The sequence below is a fragment of the Micropterus salmoides genome, unplaced genomic scaffold (assembly GCF_014851395.1).
Source record: "Micropterus salmoides isolate LMB-PRFRI ecotype aquatic unplaced genomic scaffold, ASM1485139v1 Ms_hic_scaffold_15, whole genome shotgun sequence".
NCBI lineage: Eukaryota > Metazoa > Chordata > Actinopteri > Centrarchiformes > Centrarchidae > Micropterus > Micropterus salmoides.
In genome coordinates, this window is record NW_024040596.1 from 1548118 (window position 1) to 1569953 (window position 21836).

Here is a 21836-nt window from a genome sequence, read left to right on the forward strand (position 1 = left end):
TTATATGTATGTGTGCCAACATTCTTGTAACATTTAAGTGCAGCTCAGATTAGGAATCACTATTCTCACTTCCACTTCATTTCCACAGTTCCTCCAAGTCCTCCAACTCGTCCAGATGTGGTATCTGTGTCCGCCAGTGCAATCAGCATCAAATGGGATGTGCCATATGCCGATGGTGGCAGCAAGGTGACGGGCTACTGGATCGAGAAGAAGGAGAGGAACACGATCCTGTGGGTGAGGGAGAACAAGCTGCCCTGCCTGGAGTGCCATTACAAGGTGTCCAACGTGATCGAGGGCCTGGAGTACCAGTTCAGGGTGTATGCCATGAACATCGCCGGACTCAGCAAGGCCAGCGAGGCCTCCAGACCTGTGGTGGCTCTCAATCCTGTTGGTGAGGGAAACATTAATGTACAAAGTATTATGTTAACTAATGATAGGTTGTTTGCCATGGTAACTAATCAATAAAAGGCCCCAACAACTTATTAGTCAGTTAATCTGATTACACAACATGTGGTGCTGTTTGCTGTTCACCTCGCTCAGCTTCACATAGAAAATCTGTGCAATTAAAGCTGTGATTTAAGACAAACGTCTCCCTGCTCAGATCCTCCCGGTAAACCAGAGGTTACCGACATCACCCGCTCCTCCGTGTCGTTGTGCTGGACCGTGCCGCTTAATGACGGCGGCAGCAAGATCATTGGTTACGTGGTGGAGAGGAAAGTCTACAGCACGGATGAGTGGGATGACAACCGCTGGCTCAAGTGCAACTACACCACCGTCAGCGAGAACTACTTCACCGTCATGAACCTGGGAGAGGGAGAGACCTTTGAGTACCGTGTCATCGCCAAGAATGCCACGGGTGTCCACAGCGCGCCCTCAGAGTCCACCGGACCAGTCACCTGCAAGGATGAATACTGTGAGTTTCAGAGCTCTTCTACTTAAAATGTGTTATTTTCATTTTGTCTGAAGAGTTCTTCTTATGATACACATTATATTTTATATTATGTGTTTTTGTATTTTTTTAATTCAAGTCTCATTACCTTCTATATTATTTAATTTATCTGCAGATTCTGTTTAGTTTGCTGTGGCTTGATTTTTAGATACCATTTACATTATCAAACCTATGTTGATGTTGTATAAATAGAAAACCACAGCTAAAATATAATTTATTAATTTATCATTTATAGATTAATGCTGGGGTAGGCGACGTTAGATAACTAGCAAGAGATTTCTGGAAGTGAAGTGAACTGATAAAAATCCCACCCCCTCCCTTCAGGCTGCCCCTCCAGAGCCATGCACCCAAAAACACATGTTCGTGCACAGTGAGTGCACGGGCTGGTAGGCCAGCTGAGTCAAATGATTGGCCCTGTCTTATTACAGCCCTGCGACAGCCACAGATCCAGAAATATGTTTTCTCTTTTTGTGTCAGAGCATTTCATTTATTGATTGCTGAGAATGTGAACAAATATAACAAAAAACGCTTCTGAAATAAAGTTCCTCCCCCAGCTTTAATAAATCTGAGTGGAAAATTCAGAAACACAAAATTACAAAAAACTTAGATATGTTTTCTGTTTCCTAGTGATTACAAGTGCATCTTTAGAAAGATCTTGAAAGTATGTGACTGTGTAGTGAGGAAAAAATAAATCGTCTCGTCTTTGCCGCAGCTCCTCCCAAAGCCGAGCTGGATAGTAAGCTGGTGGGCGAGACTGTCACTGTCACCGCCGGGTCTGACCTCGTCCTGGATGGCGCTGTGGGTGGTAAACCGCAGCCTACAGTGTACTGGTCCAAGGGCGACAAGATTTTGGAGCTCGGAGAGAAATACTCGCTGACCTACACTGCCACCAGAGCCATGGCCGTCATCAAAAACTGCGACAGATATGACACGGGAAGATACATCCTGACTGTCAAGAATGCCAGTGGTACCAAGACCGCTGCCGTCAGCGTTAAAGTTCTGGGTGAGCAGCAAAGAAACAACATTAATTTAACTAGAATGGCATCGTTTTAAGAGTGTATCACTTAGTTGACTGTTGAACTGTCAGCAAAACATTTAGTGGCGTTAAAGTAGACAGATGTGTGACTGGACTGTCTGATCCAACTCTGTTTCTGTCTTTCAGACACCCCTGGACCTCCGGCTGAAAACATTGTGATCAGCAGAGTGACGGAGGAGAAGTGCACAGTGTCCTGGAAGATTCCCCTGGAGGATGGTGGAAGCACCATCACCCACTACATTGTGGAGCGCCGCGAGACCAGCCGCCTCAACTGGGTCATCATGGAGGCCGAGTGCAAGACTCTATCATGTGTCAGCTCCAGGCTGATCAAGAACAACGAGTACATCTTCAGAGTCAGAGGAGTCAACAAATTTGGCCCTGGAGTTCCTCTGGAGTCCGATCCCGTCATCGCCAGGAACGCCTACAGTAAGCTGCAACATCTCTCTTGAGCTTTTCCTCAAAAGGCAATTTTCCTGATGGTGGCGCTATAGCAACTGAAAAACCCCAGAATCCTTTATAATTACAGCTTTACAATTCTAAATAGTACGTATCTGAGAAAATATTTTTGCAGCACACTTTAAATGTTTATTATATGTCTGAGGCAAAACTCTCACTCTTTTGTGAAATTTAATTGGGCATACAGACGACATGTGGTTGGTGATCGCTTTTATCCTGAAATGTTGCCAAACTTGGGATTTACATTTAAATGTAAACTTGAGATTGTTAAATTTAGTTTAATGAACGCCACACCACATGATATGCATGGAGTAATTTCCTCTCCACCTGTTGAACTAGGTGTTATGGATTACTGCATGTAATGCGAAAAGGGAGATAGTATGTAAATTTGTTTCCGAGACTCTGACGTGTCAAACCTCTCTTTCTCAGCCATCCCCTCCCAGCCGGGCACTCCGGAGGCTACAGGTGTGGGTAAGGAGCATGTCGTCATCGAGTGGCTGAAGCCCGAGAGCGACGGAGGCAGTGAGATCAAAAATTACATCGTGGATAAACGAGAGAAAAGCAGCACCAGGTGGGAACGACTTCTGAAGACGTTTACTGACAGATTTAGGTTTCACTTTTTTGAAACATTGATGCTTATCGTCTGTCTCTCTCTCACAATGTTCGCTTGTTTCTTCTCTGGACCAGGTGGACTCGAGTGAATAGGACTTACACCATCTACGACACCCGTCTGAAGATCACGGGCCTGCTGGAGGGAAGCGAGTACCAGTTCAGAGTAACGGCTGTCAACGCTGCTGGAGACAGCCAGCCGAGCGACGCCACACCATACATCCTCTGCAAAGACCCCACATGTAAGATGTTTAACTGTCTACTTTTTATTTTCCAAAGCATGTGTAAAAGAAAAAACAATGTGGCAGGATTTGCGGAATGACGTCGGAACAAGTAGATATAATATCAATGTATGTTTGTCTACCCTCAGATACCCCAGCTCCTCCATCAATGCCTCGCATCACCGACACAACCAAGCACAGCATCAGCATGACCTGGACCAGGCCCATGTATGACGGTGGCTCAGACGTCACCGGCTACGTGGTGGAGATCCTAGAGGAGGGGACCGAGCAGTGGTACCGCGCCACCACCAAGGCTATAAATACAAACAAGTACGTGGCTGCCGGCCTGGCAGCCAATAAGAAGTACAGATTCAGGGTCGCTGCTGTCAACAGCAATGGCACCGGCGAGTTCAGTGAACCTAGCGATGAGGTTACACCGCTGGAGAGAATTGGTGAGTCAGAACAGATTAATAATCTTCCTAATCTGTCAAAGAGTTTGAACACATTCAAGGTCAAATAGTCAATGTTCAACTCTACTTTCTGTGAAGATTTTTGACTCTAGGTTGACTTCAAATTGTTTTAGGTTATAGGTAACATTCATTTGGGGATTTGGATTGCTTGTTGAGCATGTTTTTATCACTGTTGTGTTTTCTAAACAGAACTCTTGGTTTTTCCCAGTGACAGACCTTTAGCAGTGTCATATTCAAGCTTGTGACTCTCCCCTTACTATGCTCCACCCGCTCAGAAATGCCCGACCTGGAACTGGCCGAGGACCTGAAGAAAACAGTGTGTCTGCGCGCTGGAGGAACCCTGCGTCTGGTCGTATTTGTGACTGGCCGGCCGACACCGGTGGTGGCCTGGAGGAAGACGGGCGTGGAGCTGCAGAGCCGCGGCTACATTGAGACCACCGATAGCTACACCTCTCTGATGGTGGAGAAGGTCACTCGCTACGACTCCGGGAAATACGTTGTGGAGGCAGAGAACCCATCTGGCAAGAAGACTGCCACCATCCTGGTGAAAGTCTACGGTATGTCATCCCAAGTTCCAAAAACCAAAATTTACAGGCTGCATTTTTCTTTGCTCAGATTCACCAGTTTTAATGAGGTTCTTCTTAAAGACACTTGTAAATACTAATCTCTTCTACTCGCCTCAGACACACCTGGTCCTCCAGGTTCTGTGAAGGTGAAGGACTACACCAAGGAATCCGTTGTGATCACCTGGGACGTCCCGAGCATTGACGGTGGCGCTCACGTCAGCAACTACATCATTGAGAAGCGCGAAGCCAGCATGAAGTCATACAAGACCGTCACCACTGAGTGTAGAAAAACCCTGTTCAGGATCACCGGTCTGGAGGAGGGAGCGCACTACTTCTTCAGAGTCCTGCCAGAGAACATCTATGGCGTCGGCGAGCCCTGTGAGACAGCCGAGGCCGTGCTGGTATGCGAGGTGCCGTCTGTGCCTATGGACCTCCAGATCGTTCACGTCACCAAGTCCTCCGTCACGCTGCACTGGGAGAAGCCACTGCACGACGGCGCCAGCAGGTTGACTGGCTATATCATCGAGGCCTGCAAGGTGGGAACGGACAGGTGGAGTGTCGTGGCGACAGTCAAGGCGTCGGTGTCCCAGCACACCATCCAGTCCCTGACAGAGAACGACCAGTACCTGTTCAGGATCCGAGCCACCAACAGCAGGGGATCCAGCGAGCCCATGGACATCGTCACTCCTGTCACCATCCAGGACATCAAGGGTAAGAGAACACCATCACACAATCCCTTCTGCCTTCACTAAATCTCAGCAAAGCTTCACAGAAATCACTGAATATATAATGAACCTATCACTTCCCTCCTATGTATTCCAGTGATGCCCAAAATCGACATGACCAATATCCCTCAGAAGATCGTCCACATCCACCGTGGCAAACCCATCGACCTCAACATCCCCATAAAGGCGAGCCCGCCGCCTGTTTGCTCCTGGTTCTTCGGTGGTGTCAAACTGAAGGACAGCCTGGACCGCATCAAGATTGACAGCAACGGCAAATACACCCACCTCGTCATCCGCGAGACCACCATCAACGACACCGGAGACTACACACTCGAGGTGAAGAACGCCATTGGCGTGGCAACTGAGGTCATCAAGGTCATCATTCTTGGTAAGGAGACTTTCTGCACACATATGAAGCTTATACGCAGAGAAGTTGTGCCTGTTAAAGTGCACTTTTACTGATTAGAAACCTGAAAAGACAGTAACCATTAAGATCTTTTATGTAATATATTGTCAAGTAAAATATTCAAAGGTTCTAACTCCATCTTATGTCCGTCCAGACAAACCCGGCCTCCCAGTTGGTCCGATGAAGATCGAGGAGGTTGACGGCGTGTCAGTGACAGTCAGCTGGGAACCTCCAGAGAAGGATGGTGGTGCCAACGTCAGTGGCTACGTGGTGGAACAGCGCGATGCCCACCGGCCCGGCTGGACCACCGTCTCAGAGTCTGTGACCAGACCCTGCTTTAAGTTTACCAGACTCTCAGAGGGAACAGAGTACGTGTTCCGCGTTGCTGCCATGAATCGCTTCGGTGTCGGCGGCTTCCTGCAGTCAGAGGTGGTGGATTGCAAGAGCGCAAAGAGTGAGTTCTCTTCTAAAGCAGAGCCTTCCTGTTCTGTTATATACGTTTCATATGTATCTGTTATGTACTTCCTGTGCTAACAAACACTTCTTATTATTCTTCCTTCGCTTTTTGTTCTCACTAGTCCAGCTTCTTTTGGTGCTTTACATTTATGATGCCTAAATTCCATACATCCAAAATACTCCGACTTTTTTCAAACATCAGTTGTTTTCAGAAACATGCTGGCAACTACCTAATAACACCCTGATAACCACCCAGCTGCTTAGTTAGCAACATAACATTTCATTCAAAAACTACACAAGTCATTATCATGTTATTTTAGCCAAATATATCTCTTACCCTATTGCAAGAAAAGTTAGTGTGATTAAGATTGTGTCTTTAATCATCCCTTCTTCCTCCATCTATTAGTAAATTATCTTGACTTTAAGAACAAATTATTATTAAAGAATTATTGTAATAAAGTTGGGGGAAAATGCTTCTGTGATTGATGCTCACTTATCATGTACACAAAAACAGGTGGTATGTCCAGAAAAGGTGGTTCAAATGTAATGTGTGAGCTCTGACAATTCAGAGGCTCTGTGTTACTTTCTGCCCTACTGTCGTTCAATCTATGTATTAATCTCTCCTGTTTCTCCTGTGTAGCCATTCCTGGACCTCCAAGCATGCCAGAGGTGCTTGATGTCACTCACGAGGGCATGACTCTGACCTGGCAGCCACCTGAGGACAACGGTGGCTCCACCATTGCTGGCTATATCATTGAACGTAAAGAGGCCCGCTCTGACAGGTGGCTGAGAATCAACAAGAACCCCGTCACCATGACCAGGTACCGCTCCTCTGGTCTGATAGAGGGCCTGGAGTACGAACACCGTATCACCGCCATCAACTCAAGAGGAGCCGGCAAACCCAGCGAGAGCTCCGCCATCACTGTCGCCATGGATCCCATCGGTACGTGTTGCAAAACTCAGTTTAACCACTGTGTCATTTTTTGTAATGACATTTAATAGGCTTTAACCACCTATCTTAGATGATTCTTAGCAGTATGGAGTCAGTGTATTTACCAAAATATCTCTCTGTGGTGTTGAACAGAGCCTCCAGGTCCTCCAGTTCAGCCCAAAGTCACAGACAGCACTAGGACGTCAGTCACTCTGGCCTGGCTGCCGCCTGAAGAGGAGGGCGGTTCTGTCATTACTGGTTACTTCATCGAGATGCAGAAGGTGGACCAGGTGGAATGGACACTGTGCAACACCACGGCCACCAAGATGTGCGAGTACATCCTCACCCACATGCCCCAGGGTGCTGAGTACAAGTTCAGGGTCATTGCCTGTAACGCTGGCGGTACCGGAGAACCTGCTGAGATTCCTGGAGTGGTTAAAGTCCAGGAGATGCTTGGTAATAACTTACAGTTTAATTTTACTGTCAAATAAGCACACATTTCTCTTTTGCCAAAATCTGTAATTTGACAAATCCAAATCTCTGTCTTCTTCAGATTATCCCGACTACGAGCTTGATCATAAATACGAGGAGGGCTACGTGGTGCGGCAGGGCGGAGTCATCTGTCTGTCTGTGCCTATCAAGGGTAAACCCATCCCTACATGCAAGTGGACCAAGGACGGTCACGACATCTCCCACCGGGCCATGATTGCCACCCACGATGACATAACTGAGCTTGTAATCAAAGAGGCGCACAAAGATGACACCGGAACCTACGACCTGGTGCTGGAGAACAAATGCGGCAGGAAGGCCGTGTACATCAAGGTGAGCGGCTCCTCCGGCAGATTTGGTTGACACGTGACTTCAGTAAAATAAAAAAAATGGTTTTGGTTGGAACTTAACTTTCTGTATATCTCCTCCTTCAGGTGAAGGTGATCGGTCGCCCTGACGTTCCAGAAGGCCCTCTTGAGTTCGATGACATTCAGGTTAGATCAGTCCGGGTAAGCTGGAGGCCACCGTCAGATGATGGCGGCTCCGACATCCTGGGATACATTGTGGAAAGGCGAGAGGTACCCAAGGCCGCCTGGTGTACGGTGGATTCCCGGGTGACTGAAACCTCGCTTGTGGTGAAGGGCCTGAAGGAGAATGTGGCGTACCACTTCAGGGTTTCCGCCGAGAACCAGTTCGGCATCAGCAGATCTCTCAAGTCTGATGAGTCTGTCACGCCTAAGACACCACTTTGTGAGTATTTATGGATATGTTGCTGATGTCTGTCAAGTTCGCCCAAAATAATTGACTTGACAGACACATGTTCTGATCAGAAATACACATCTACAGCTGTAATTCTGATGTCAATAATTGTAAATATTGATTTCACTAACAATACGATGCACCTCCAGGCCCACCAGAACCTCCCAGCAACCCACCAGAGATCATGGATGTTGCCAAATCTACAGTGTCCCTGTCCTGGGCCCGGCCCCGGGATGATGGAGGCTCCCGCGTCACAGGATACTATGTGGAAAGGAGGGAGGTGTCGACAGAGAAGTGGGTCCGCCACAACAGGACCCACATCACCACCACCATGTACAACGTCACCGGTCTCATCCCCGATGCAGAGTACATGTTCAGAGTGGTGGCTCAGAACGACATTGGGCAGAGTGAACCTGGTCCTGCTTCAGAGTCTGTGGTCTGCAAAGATCCGTTTGGTCAGTAACCTTCACATGAAGCCTATTCTTGCATGTGCTAAAAAAGTAGAATAAGACAAGATTAAGTTGAACGTGACCGGCATTTTCTCTCTGAACTGATTTTATTATATTAATCTCCTCCTGTCTGTCTCTTCATAGACAAACCCAGCCAACCAGGAGAGATCGACATCATCTCCATCACCAAAGACTGCATCACCATCCACTGGCTCAGGCCCGAGCATGATGGTGGCAAAGAGATCCTGGGCTACTGGATTGAGTTCAGGCAGGCTGGAGAGAGTGCCTGGAAGAAATGCAACAAGGAGCGCTCCAAGGATCGTCAGTTCACGATGGGCGGCCTGATGGAGGCCACAGAGTACGAGTTCAGAATCTTTGCTGAAAATGAGACTGGTCTCAGCCGACCTCGTCGCACACCCATGGGCATCAAGACCAAACTGAGCGGTGAGCTACTGCAGTGTTTGATTGTTTTTTCAAATAAAGATGTTCATGCATTTCAGCACACTTTATATAAAATATGCGTTGAAGTAGCAGCATTAGTATTGCACAGTGTTACATACATTTTACAGCAAAAAAGTAAAAAGCGTAGCATTTTTACATTTAAATCAAACTTGCTGATGTCTCTGCAGTTGGTGAGGCTCCAGCTTTGAAGGAAGAGATTGAAGACGTAACCACCAAGCTTGGCGAGTCTGGCACACTCACCTGTGGCATCGTCGGTAGACCTTTGCCTGAGATCAAGTGGTACCGCTATGGCAAGGAACTGATCCAGAGCCGCAAGTACAAGATGAGCTCAGATGGCCGGAACCACTCTCTCAGCATCCTGACAGACGAGCAGGAAGACGAGGGCTTGTACACCTGCAGGGCTGTCAACGAGGCTGGAGAGATTGAGACCAGCGGCAAACTACGCCTTCAGGCAGCGCCCCAGTTCCACCCAGGCTTCCCTTTGAAGGAGAAGTACTTTGCCGGGGCTGGCACCAGCCTCCGCCTCCATGTTGTTTACATTGGGCGTCCCATCCCCCAGATCATGTGGTTCTATGGCAAGAAGCCTCTGAACGCGTCTGAAAATGTGATTATTGAAAACACTGAAAGCTACACCCACCTGGTAGTGAGGAACGTCCAGAGGAAGACCAACGCTGGCCGCTACAAGGTGCAGCTCAGCAATTCATTTGGAACTATCGACACGTCGCTACGTGTTGAAATCCAAGGTAACACCAGACTACTGAGAACAGCAAGTGGCACAAAATTTAGAATTAGAATATTTTATGAATTCAAATGAAAGTCAATAATGGAAATCACTTTACAGTGCAGTTTGCAATTTACGTAGATGAAGGTGTGTGAAAATGTCAAAATATTCTTAATAAATATTAGTATTCTCATGTTATTTGTTATATGAATTTGTTTTCAGATCACCCACAAAATAGTGCTGTAAATGTATAAATATAGCTCATTCCTTTATTTGTTTTTTTTCCCAGATAAACCATCCATCCCTGAGGGCCCCGTGGTTGTTGATGCCCTGCTGAAGAGCTCAGTTGTCATCAGCTGGAAGGCTCCCAAGGATGACGGAGGCTCCATGATCACTAACTACATCGTGGAGAAGCGTGAGGCCAAAGAAGGCGAGCAGTGGCACCTGGTGTCCTCCTCCATTTCTGGCAACACCTGCCGTGTCCCCAACCTGATCGAGAGTGCTGGCTACTACTTCAGAGTTTCTGCCCAGAACCAGTACGGAGTCAGCGAACCTCTGGAAATCCCATCAGTAGTCATCGTCAAGAGTCCATTTGGTATGCCCATTCATAAATAAATAAATGTAATGTAAAATATTTGCCAGTTTTAGCTTCTGTAGCTACATTGTAGAGAGGTAAGAGTAACTTTATAGATCACAACAGTAACATACCATGCTCATTTCTCAGAAAAACCTGGCATCCCACAGCAGCCCTTCATCATCAGCTCTACAAAGGACTCCTGTGTTGTCTGCTGGAAGCCTCCAACCAGCGATGGTGGAGCTAAAATCACCAGCTACTACCTGGAGAAACGTGAGAAGAAGCAGAACAAGTGGATGTCGGTAACCAGTAAGAAGTTTGTAGAGACCAGCTACGAGGTCACCGGCTTGATCGAGGGCTTCGAGTACGAGTTCCGTGTCAAGTGTGAGAACATGGGCGGCGAAAGCGACTGGAGTGAGCTCTCTGAGCCTATCATCCCCAAGTCTGACCAAACTCCTCGTGCTCCTGTGTTCAGGGAGGAGATCAGAGACATGACTGTTAAATACCATAACAATGCCACATTTGTCACTAAGGTATTTTATTTGAAATATATTACATTTGCTCTCACAAATTCACATGCTGTGTCTTCATTGTCTAAATATGTCAAACCTAAAAGTGATTGTAGTCTAAGTGTTAAAAGAACACCTAGAGTAAAATGAAAAGACTGACATTATACAGAGGTTTCACTCTGTACTGGATGCTCAGAGATTTCATAGATATAGGTGTTCCCATGTGACTCTGTAGAGAAAGTATTCAACTTTCAACGTCAACACAAGTCTGCTTTGAGTTATTTTTCAGCAAATGATTTAACCCACTTATTTTTCCTATCACAAGGTGGTGGGATATCCTAAGCCTGTGTTGAAATGGTACCGCAGTGGAAAGGAGATCCAGGCAGATGGAACCAAGATCAAAGCCCTGGAGTTCAAGGGAGGCTACTACCAGCTGGTCATCACTGCAGCTGATGAGAATGACGCCACAGTTTATCAAGTCAGAGCGACCAACTCCTCAGGATCCGTCTCTACAACAGCCAACCTGGAGGTGGAAGGTAATGATATCATTTTGGTATAGTTTCCTAGAGTCCATTAAGTGATTTGCAGGTGTAATTCCTTAAATAGAAATCTTAATAAATATAAAACTAATGTGATGTTTTTTTTTATTTTAATTCCAGTTCCTGCTAAGATCCACCTGCCCAAGGAGCTCCAGGGAATGGGAGCAGTCCACGCAGCCCGTGGTGATCACATCACCATCAAGATCCCCATCTCTGGCAAGCCTGAGCCAGCAATCATTTGGCAGAAGGGTCAGGAGATCCTCTCCAACTCTCCTTATTACCAAGTCATTACCACTAGGTCTTTCACCTCCCTGGTCTTCCAGAAGGGAGTGCAGAGAAAGGATAGTGGCTACTACATTATTACTGCAAAGAACAGGTTCGGAACGGACAAGCAAACCATTGAGGTGGACGTGGCTGACATTCCTGATGCTCCAAAGGGACTCATTGTCAGCGACATATCTCGGGACTCCATCACCTTGACCTGGGAGCCTCCTGCCAGTGATGGTGGAAGCGATATCATTAGCTACATCGTGGAGAAGTGTCCCACAACTGCTGACAGGTGGATCCGCGCTGGACAGACCGCTGATTGCAGCATCACTATCATCAACATATTCGGAAAGACCAAGTACCAGTTCCGAGTCATTGCTGAAAACCACTTTGGCTTGAGCTCTCCTTCTGAGCCAACTGAGCCTATTACCACAAAGGAAGACAAGTCTGTGATCAGGAACTATGATGAGGAAGTGGACGAAACCAGAGAGATCACCAAGGAGGAGGCTCCATTCTACAAGGTGAAGGAGCTGTCCTCCAAGTACGTCATCACTGAGGAACTTGCTCGCTGCCAGTTTGGAGCGGTCCACCGCTGTGTTGAGATTGCCACCAAGAAGACCTTCATGGCCAAGTTTATCAAGGTCAGAGGAACTGACCGTGAGTTAGTTCTCAGGGAAATTGAAGCCCTTAACCTAGCAAGGCACATGAATATCATCTACCTACATGAATACTTTGAAAGCATGGACGAGATCGTCCTAATCTTTGAATTTATTTCTGGAGTTGACATCTTCGAGCGCCTTGGGACCAGCAACTTTGAGCTTACAGAGCAAGAGATTGTCCGCTATCTAAGACAAGTCTGCTCTGCCCTCAAGTTCTTGCATAGCCACAACTTTGGCCACTTTGATATCCGCCCAGACAACATTGTGTACACCACAAGGAGAAGCACCAACATAAAGATTATTGAGATGGGCCAGGCTAGGCTTCTGGTTCCAGGAGAAAACATCAGAATGCTGTTCTCAGCTCCGGAGTATTGTGCCCCTGAGGTCCACCGTCACGACCTAGTCACAACAGCTACCGATATGTGGTCTGTTGGTGTGATGGCCTATGTTCTGCTCAGTGGCCTCAATCCATTTGCAGCAGAGTCCACTACAAAGATGATTGAGAACATCTCCAACTGTGAATACATCTTTGACAGTGAAGCATTTAAGGACATCAGCCTAGAGGCAATGGACTTTGTGGACAGACTTCTTGTCAAGGACAGGAAGCTCCGTATGACAGCCCAAGAGGCTCTGGACCACCCATGGCTCAAGATGAAGATTGAGCATGTCAGCAACAAGATCATTAGGACATTGAAACACAGAAGGTACTACCAGAGTCTGGTAAAGAGGACAGATACTATTGTATCAGCAGCTCGTGTAGCCTATGGTGGCGCCTTCAAGAACCAAAGAGGACTGGCTGTGGGTAAAGTGAAGATTGGAACTGAGTACCATGGCCTCCGCACTGGTCCTGTCATGCATGGCTCAGCTGAAGAAGGTGGCCATGTCAGATTCACTTGTATCATCTACCACTATGACAAGAGTACACAGGTGTCATGGTACTTCGGTAACCGCCAGCTACACCCAAGCCCCAAGTATGAAATTACTTACAGCAATGGTTTTGCCAGCATCTATGTAAAGGACATTGAAGTGAGTGATGATGGTGTGTACAGATGCAAGGTAGTGAGTGACAATGGAGAGGACAGTGCTTATGGAGAGCTCTTCGTTGAGACAGTGAGGAGCATCAGAGAGCACTATATAAGCCGCTCCATCAAGAAACTGAGGAAGAGAGTCGACAAGACTAAACTCCTGCAGAGACCACCCGAGTTCACTTTGCCTCTCTACAATCGCACAGCCTACATTGGCGAAGATGTGCGCTTTGGTGTCACTATTACCGTGCACCCAGAGCCTCAGGTAACATGGCTTAAGAATGGAGAGAGAATCAAGCCAGGTGACGATGACAGCAAGTACACGTTCACCAGTGATAAGGGTCTGTACCAGCTGATGATCCACAACCTGGACTTGAATGATGATGCCGAATACACCGTCATGGCCCACAACAAGTTTGGGGAAGACCGTTGTGAGGCCCGTCTCACTGTGATACCTCATCCTGTGATGGAGGAAACTATGAGGCCCATGTTTAAACGTCTGCTGGCTAATGTTGAGTGTGTCGAAGGACATAGCGTCCACTTCGAGCTCAGAGTCTCAGGAATCCCAATTCCTACTTTGAAATGGGAGAAGGATGGTCACCCACTACAGTTAAGCTCCAAGGTAGTTGTCATACAGGAGGACGTTGACTATCATATTCTGCACATCAGAAATACTCTGCTCGAGGATGCTGGTGTGTACAAGGTTACTGCAACCAACTCTGCTGGCTCTGCAAGCTGCCAGGCTGTACTGAAGGTGGACCGTCTTACCTACACTAGGAGAGAGTACAAGAGCGAGGAGGAGAAATACTTACACGTACAGAAACAAATTGAAAAGACCAACAAGATGGCTCAGCAAATTGTTGCCACTGAGGAGCTCATACCTTTCAACCCCACAGCCCAGGAGGCTCTCAAATTTGCTGCAGAGATATACAAGCCTGCAGTGAGCACTAAGAATGTTGAGGGTGAGTTCGACATCACAGTGGTAAAGTCAGAGACCAAGAAGCTGGAGGAGGAGAGGAGGATCTTCATGCCATATGAGATCCCTGAGCCTATGGTTCATGATCCCAGAGTTCTGGATGAGGACAAAGCTATCAAGCAGTTTGTGCCGCTCTCTGACATGAAATGGTACAGAAAACTGAGAGACCAGTATGAGATTCCAGAGAGGATGGAGAGGATTGTGCAAAAGAGGCAAAGACGTATTCGCCTGTCCAGGTGGGAACAGTTCTATGTCATGCCCCTCCCCAGAATCACAGACCAGTACAGGCCAAGATGGCGTATTCCAAAACTCACTCTGGATGATTTGGAGACAGTCAGGCCCGCCCGCCGTTCACCTTCTCTTGAATCCGAGGTTTCCTTCAGGTCTAGGAGGAGGTCTCTGGGAGACCTTAGTGATGAGGAGCTGCTGATGCCTGTGGATGACTACCTTTCCATGAGGAGAACCGAGGAGGAGAAAATGATGCTGGAGGATGAACTGGAGCTCGGCTTTTCTGCCTCTCCTACCCGCAGCCCTGTCCGTGTTGAGCGGCAAGCCATGGAACGTGAAGAGAGGAGGCAGGAGGTCAGGCACGAGGCTGTCGAGGTTGTGGAGACAAAGAAAAAACGAACCATTTCTCAGTTTATGAGGCGGAGAAGGTCACTGTCTCCCACATACATCGAGCTGATGCGTCCAGTCTCAGAGCTGATCAGACGACCACATGCCAGGTCTCCAGTGGAAGTAGAGGGAGAGATCGTGGGGAGGAGGTCCCCCACCCCTGAAAGGACCCGTCCCCGATCTCCCAGCCCCATCAGGTCCGTTGAGAGGTCCTCCCGCTCCTCCTCCAGATTTGAGCGTTCTGCCCGCTTCGACATCATGTCCCGCTACGAGGCCAGAAAGGCTGCTCTGAAGTCTGAGAGGAAATATCAGGTGGTTAGTCAGACACCTTTCAGCCTGGACCATGCTCCCCGTGTGACCGTCAGGATGCGCTCTCATCGCATACCAATTGGCCAAGATACCAAATTCACCTTGAATATCCAAGCCAAGCCAGAGGCCGAGATAAAGTGGTTCCACAATGGAAATGAAATCTCTGAAAGCAGCAAGAAATACATCTTCTCCAACATGAGTGGTGTTTTGTCAGTCACTATTCTGGACTGCCAGGAAGAGGACAGTGGAACATACCGCTGTGTATTCTCCAACTCCAAGGGAGAAGCTTCTGACTATGCCACTCTTGATGTGTCAGGTAGTGGCTACACCACCTTCTCCTCTCGCCGCAGGGATGAGGAAGCTCCCAAAGCTTATGTTCCTGAAGTCACTCGAGTTGACCACTACCACACCACCCACTTCAAAGCTGGCTATGCTTCCGAGACCCACTTGGAGTTGGAAGAGAGCAAGTCTAAGCTAACGGAGACACATGAAGTTGTCACACGTGAAAGATATGCTGCGTCCTCTGAGAGATACTCTTCTGCAGAGAGGTATGACTCATCCATCAAGTACGCCTCTACTGAATACCTGTCATCTGGTTCTTCCTATTCTTCCGACAAGTTTTCTCTGACTGGGAAACACACCACATCTGAAGCTAAATTGAAGTCATCTTCTACTGCTGTTGCTGAGGACGTTTCTGTCCTTAAGGTGAAGCCTTCTCTTCCTGCCAGTATCCTCACCAAACCCCAGTCGGTGACAGTTGCAGAGGGAGAGACGGCCAGATTCTCCTGTGATATCGATGGAGAGCCTGCACCCACTGTAACATGGATTCACGAGAGCAGAACCATCGTATCCTCTCACCATGTCAAGGTCACCACTACTCAGTACAAGTCCTGCCTGGAGATCTCCTCTGTCACTGCCTCCAATGAGGGAAGTTACACTGTGGTGGTAGAGAACTCAGCAGGCAGACAGGAGGCTCACTTCACCTTGACCATCCGTAGACCAGTTCCCAAAGAGGAGGTTAAGGCTGTCAAGTCCCCTGAAACATCTGTCAAGTCACCCACTCCAAGTGTAAAGTCACCAGAGCCTTCAGTGACGTCTCCTGCTCCCTCCATAACCTCCCCAGTCCCCAGTGTGAAGTCCCCGGAGCCTTCAATTAAATCACCAGCTCCAAGTGTTAAGTCCCCTGAACTGGGTGTCAAGTCACCAACGCCAAGTGTGAAGTCTCCTGAACCAGAGGGAATAAAATCTCCTAGGAGCATCAAGTCTCCCGAGCCATCGGCTGCCTCTCCAGCACCCAGCTTAAAATCGCCAGCCCCAAGTGTCAAATCTCCTGAACCTGAGGGAGTTAAGTCACCAAGGGGTATAAAATCTCCTGAACCCAGACTCAAGTCACCACCACCAATGAAATCTCCAGAACCTGCAGGAATCAAAACACCGAAAGGTGTGAAGTCTCCAGAACCTGCTGGAATCAAAACACCAAAAGGTGTGAAGTCCCCAGAGCCTTCAGGCATCAAATCACCAAGGGCCTTGAAGTCCCCTGAGCCCGTGGGAATCAAATCACCTCCTAGGATGAAGTCTCCCCCTCCCATCATGTCCCCCAAAAGGGTTGTGTCTCCACCCACTATAAAATCCCCAACCCCGAAACCTCCCAAGGTCCTGAGTCAGCTAACAGCAGAGGCCGTTGAGGGTTCGGTGAGGATGTCCTGTTCCTGTGAGAGCAGCGTCAGGGAAGTGGTGTGGTACGTCAACGGGAGAAGGCTTTCACAGAGCAGCCGCTTTGAGATGCACTACTCTGACGGCTCCTGCAGCCTTGTAATCCAGGATTTGGCAGACAGTGATCAGGGAGAGTACACCTGTGAGATGACGTCAGAGGGAGGAGTATCCAAATCCTCCTTCTCCTTCACTGGACAGGTGTTCCAGTCCATACGCATGAAGATCACGGCCTACAGGGAGCAGCAACTGGCACTTAAAGGTGAGCAACTGCCTCAAGTATCCAAGCAGATTTAGTCCCATTTCATGCTAATTAATAGAAATTCTGACATAGCTTTAAAGTCATTCTAAAGATTTACATATTTTTCCACATCTACCCTCATCAGGATCAATGATGATGAGTCACAAGGAGGCGTCATCCATGAGCTCATCCATGATGAAGAAAGAAATGCACATGGTGGAGGAGTCGTCCTCCTTATCTTCTTCTGCCCAGCAGGCAATGATGTCCTCCATGATGGAGTCCAGCTCCTTCAGCAGCATGGCAGCTGAGATGAAGTTTGAGACCATGTCCATGTCCAGCATGTCCTCCATGACATCTGAGACGTACGCCATGAGCTCCAGCAGTCTCACGGAGATGTCCTCCCACTTGGAGGGATCCTCATTCAGAGCAATTGGTAAGACACTGTCAATAATGAAATCTGTTGAACAGTGGGTCTGGGTTTGTGTCAGTGTAACGGTAGCTCTCCTTTAGCTTCTTCATGTCCACTCTAATTTTCAGGCAGCCCGGTGGTAGTTCTTTTAAAATAAGTAACTACAACGTTTTTTCTTCGTACCTAAATTTGAAGATTGAAGTTATCGTCACTGATGGACATGTACTGTGGTTTCCAGGTTCTGCTCCAAGGATCGAGGCTCTGCCAGAAGACATCAGCATCGAGCCGGGCAAAGTCCTTACAGTCACCTGCGCCTTCTCTGGTGACGCCAAACACATCGAGTGGTCACGTGGCGGCAAAACCATCGAGGTGACTGCTGGAGGACGCTTCCACATCGAGACCTCAGAGGACCTGACCACCCTCATCATCACCGGGGTGAAGGACGAAGATGCAGGAAGCTACACCCTTAAACTGTCCAATGAGCTCGGATCCGACACAGCGACTGTTCATATTAGCATCCGATCAGTGTAAAAAAAAAAGAATCTAATCTTCCACTCCTCCCCTTTTCCCTACTTCCAGGCCTTTTTATTTATTAATTGAGCGAAATAATCTACTTGATAAAGATCTGGATTTCTGTTCTTGTAAATATGAACTATTTTTGTACCAATCTTGACATTAATTTATGCCAAACTAGACTAAAGTCTAAAGTTGTTATAAAATGTGCCATATTGGATAACTATGACTTAGGATTTTTGATCCATTTTTCTGTGACATGTACATAATGTATATAGCCGAATTTAACGGTTATGGGAAATGTATGCATTGTTATTTATGACAATATTAACTGAAACAAAATGAAACTGAATGTGGTTTAACAGGAGAAAGTTTCACCAGGAACGAATACCCTGTCAAACCAAGAAACTAAACTCTGTGCCTCAACGATAAGTTGAAGTCTTAAGATTGCCTCAACAGGTAGAGAGGCTCCCTGTTGATGTTAACTCAGAGACAAAGATATGAACGCACTGCCGGAGAGTGAGAGCGGTGCTAACAAGAGCGTGAGACCCTGAGTGCTGTTTGCATCTACCCTCATGTAAGCAGGACGACTGGACCTCACGCTCTGACTGATTATGTCATACCGCCATTTCGATGACATGCTCACAGTGCGAGCGGCCTGCACTCCCTGAGCACAAGTGTTTCTTTTGTTTTGTGCTCTGCTTCTGGCAAACGAACACTCGCTCGGCTCTTCAGTCGTACCATCAACCTGGCCAATTACATAAAAAAAACAAGAGTCCATCCTGTGCTTGTTTGCAGAAGCAGAGCTGTCTCTTGGAGGTCTGCTGTGTGTTTGTGTGTTAGTTTTTAGAAGTTCACCTGTCAGCCAAGCAGATGTACCGCAGCCGAAACCAACCTGGCGCAGCGTTCAACGTGGACGGGAAGATTTGATTGAAGTTAGAGTTGTAGAGTTGACTATTTTCGCAGCCTCCTTGAGTTTTTCTCCAATTATTGATTTAATAAAGCATGATTATCAGCACTACAGGGGGTCTCTGCTGTGGTTATTTGTGTCCATTTCTGTTTTCACATCTCTGTTTTATCTGGAAAATCACAAGAAGTGGAGTGTAACACATTTAGATTTTCATTCGGGTAAAGATACACTTGATACTCTGGGTCACATGTCCACGTTTTAGCGTTCTGTATCCCACTGAGCTGCAATTTCATCCTTTCACATTTGGCTTTTAAAAACATGTCTCCTCGCTGAGTATTACATAAAATAAATACTGTATATCTTCACTGAGGCTGTATTGACAACATATTTTTGTGGCTGATCTTAGAAAACATTTGGGCTTTAAATGTGAAGTATTTAAAGTTCTGTGGATTTGAACTGGAGTAGAACTGGAGGATTATTAGGGCTGAAGGGCAGACAATGCACCAGTACATGTGGATCAACACACAAACAAGGAATGAAAAATGTTTTATTTCATTTGATTTGTAAGGGGTTACATAATATTAACATTTGATGTATTGAACCAGAAGTCATAAGACATTGTTGTATGACTGAGTTACATGTTTGCCAGCTGCCTGACAGGATGAACGAGTGATGGCAGATGATTTCAGTCTTCTTCATTCTTTTTAAACCTCACTTAGTGTTTTCAGATTCAGTGAGCGTATCCAGTGATGTTGTCAATGTCAGATCAGTCTCATCAGCTGCAGCGTCTGATCAATTACTGATATCCAAAAAGAGGGCCAGTAAAAATGCCACGCCCCTGCCTCACGCCACACCCTCCCGCGGTCTGTCATGATTCTAACTCACCTCGCCTCTTTATGTTGGTCGATCCGTTCTGCACATGCATTACATCACATTTATTCATTTAGCTGACGCTTTTATCCAAAGTATGTCTGAGGTCGCACTGGGGCAACGAGGGGTTAAGTGTCCTGCTCAGGGACAGGTGGATGTGTCACAGTGGGAACTGAACCCAGGTCTCTCACACCAAAGGCGTACCTATTCCTGCCCAAATTGTACCACGCAACATTGTAGCCGACCAAAGACCTAAAAACTGTTGTAATTCAGAAGTCGCTCCGTCTGTTTTACCGAGCATGCATCAGGCGGTGACTTGTGTGGACTTTGGATAGCCCAGTATCCCAGAATGCATTTCGCACAAACAAGCGGCGATGGCGGAGGAAAAGACCCAAAACTGTAAGTTATAATACTGCTGTCATTGTGTCACGGAGTGCAGTTTTGGTATGCTGACTTTGTCCTTTTGACTTTTCTCTGCTTTATTCTGTTTTTTTTACAGACTTGTTATTACCTGGTGGGCGGCCAACGAGAGCCTGTTCACCGGCAGGTGAAATTCAGCCATATCTGGATGGGAGTGAATATTTTGAGTGCTTGTATCATGACCTGGATATCTGGAGAACGTTTGGAGCCAGATTTGGGCAGCCTCCATCCATGATTGATTAATGATTAATATCTTATTGAAGTGGCAACGTATCCCTCCTTGTTGATGTGTTTGTTTTGCCCAGGGACTTTGTTACCATGTCTGGACTGGAAATAAATGCCAAACAGGCCAAAAAGTAAAAGTTAATCTGCCTGTTTCCTTGCATTGTTATGTACACGCAGTACCTGGTTGTTGCAGCCTAACTGCCACTACAGGTTGTCAGCACACCGGCCGCCAGCCCTTCTGCAGAAGAAGCCAGGGCCAGCCAGCCGAGCAGGAGGAGGCCCAGGGACCGCCGGGCTCTGCTGGACTTCATGAAAGAGCAGGCAGAGAGGGAAGAGGACAGGGATATCTGTCTCAGTTCAAGAAACTTGTAGATAAATTGTAAATAGTATTCACTTTAAAATTCAAGCCAGGCACTTCATTCTTGTGTGTATTTACAACAAAACCCCTTAAAAGCACAAAGTCCTGTATTTCACAGTTACAGTCCTTTACAATCATGGAGTAAAAACACAAGGAACACTGCAGCAAGTGAACATATTCAACACACATCTATGTCTTCCATACCATCATGATATCTGTAGTGAACATCACCACATTTACTGACTAGATATAGTCATGTTCATCCAGACATGCAGGCACTTTATAGTCAACCTCATCCACTTTGACCCTGTCCTCACTGTAATCTGGGCCCGGGCCTTCCCCCTCCTCCTCCAGGATATCAGGCGGATGCAGCAGGCACCAATCACCTTCGGGGGCAAACAGGCCGGATCTCCAGGGCCCTCAAGAAGATTGAGCCCCAGCGTGTTTTTCAGGACCCCAAAGGTTTGCTCAGTAATGTTCCTTGCCCTTGCAACTTCCGGTAGATATATAAATGAATTGTATATTTTAAAGTTGCTGTGAGTTTAATGAAATTGAGAGAGTGACCTTACCTGCTACACAGGAAGTACCCAGCTGCGGCGATCTCCTCTGGACAAGCGCATCACTGAAGGAAAAGGCTTTCTCTTGACGTAGCACTTCTTCTGCGGCTCTGCAGGAGGAAGAATCCAGACGTGGCAGCAGCACCACAATGCCTCATGGCCAGCAAGGCGAACAAAGCCGGCCTCCATCTCCTCCGCTTTGGGGAAACGAATAGCTCTGTGTAGGATGACCATCATTTCCTCCACAACGTTGTGGACGGTCCTGCAGACTGTGGCTAGTCGCATGTCACGTTTGCGGTTCTCCACAGCTAAGCCAGTAGACCATGACCAGCACCTCAACTTCATGGCTCCATCCATGGGCTTTTTACCGGGGCAGAATCTGGACCAGCACCGGGCAATGAGGCCTTTGTCAGAAAATTTGCTGGTTCGCGTGAGTTCAAATTTT

At 47.3% G+C, this 21836-nt stretch overlaps 1 protein-coding gene across 4 annotated transcripts in view; it reads left to right on the plus strand.

The window, feature by feature from the left end:
- ttn.2 (titin, tandem duplicate 2) overlaps positions 1 to 19074 on the plus strand; it is a 231626-nt gene extending 212552 nt beyond the window's left edge. For all 4 annotated transcript variants that reach the window (XM_038719985.1, XM_038719986.1, XM_038719987.1 and 1 more), the window contains 24 exons: positions 89 to 391; positions 602 to 913; positions 1662 to 1952; positions 2112 to 2411; positions 2871 to 3012; positions 3129 to 3292; positions 3421 to 3723; positions 4017 to 4298; positions 4425 to 5018; positions 5130 to 5420; positions 5593 to 5892; positions 6535 to 6837; positions 6979 to 7281; positions 7379 to 7647; positions 7749 to 8064; positions 8223 to 8528; positions 8667 to 8966; positions 9152 to 9727; positions 9995 to 10300; positions 10430 to 10812; positions 11114 to 11324; positions 11448 to 17150; positions 17275 to 17562; positions 17777 to 19074. In XM_038719985.1, the coding sequence (XP_038575913.1) occupies positions 89 to 391; positions 602 to 913; positions 1662 to 1952; positions 2112 to 2411; positions 2871 to 3012; positions 3129 to 3292; positions 3421 to 3723; positions 4017 to 4298; positions 4425 to 5018; positions 5130 to 5420; positions 5593 to 5892; positions 6535 to 6837; positions 6979 to 7281; positions 7379 to 7647; positions 7749 to 8064; positions 8223 to 8528; positions 8667 to 8966; positions 9152 to 9727; positions 9995 to 10300; positions 10430 to 10812; positions 11114 to 11324; positions 11448 to 17150; positions 17275 to 17562; positions 17777 to 18069 (12839 nt within the window). In that variant the 3' untranslated portion in view covers positions 18070 to 19074. The remainder of the gene's footprint in view (positions 1 to 88; positions 392 to 601; positions 914 to 1661; positions 1953 to 2111; positions 2412 to 2870; positions 3013 to 3128; positions 3293 to 3420; positions 3724 to 4016; positions 4299 to 4424; positions 5019 to 5129; positions 5421 to 5592; positions 5893 to 6534; positions 6838 to 6978; positions 7282 to 7378; positions 7648 to 7748; positions 8065 to 8222; positions 8529 to 8666; positions 8967 to 9151; positions 9728 to 9994; positions 10301 to 10429; positions 10813 to 11113; positions 11325 to 11447; positions 17151 to 17274; positions 17563 to 17776) is intronic.
- The last annotated feature ends 2762 nt before the right edge of the window (positions 19075 to 21836 follow it).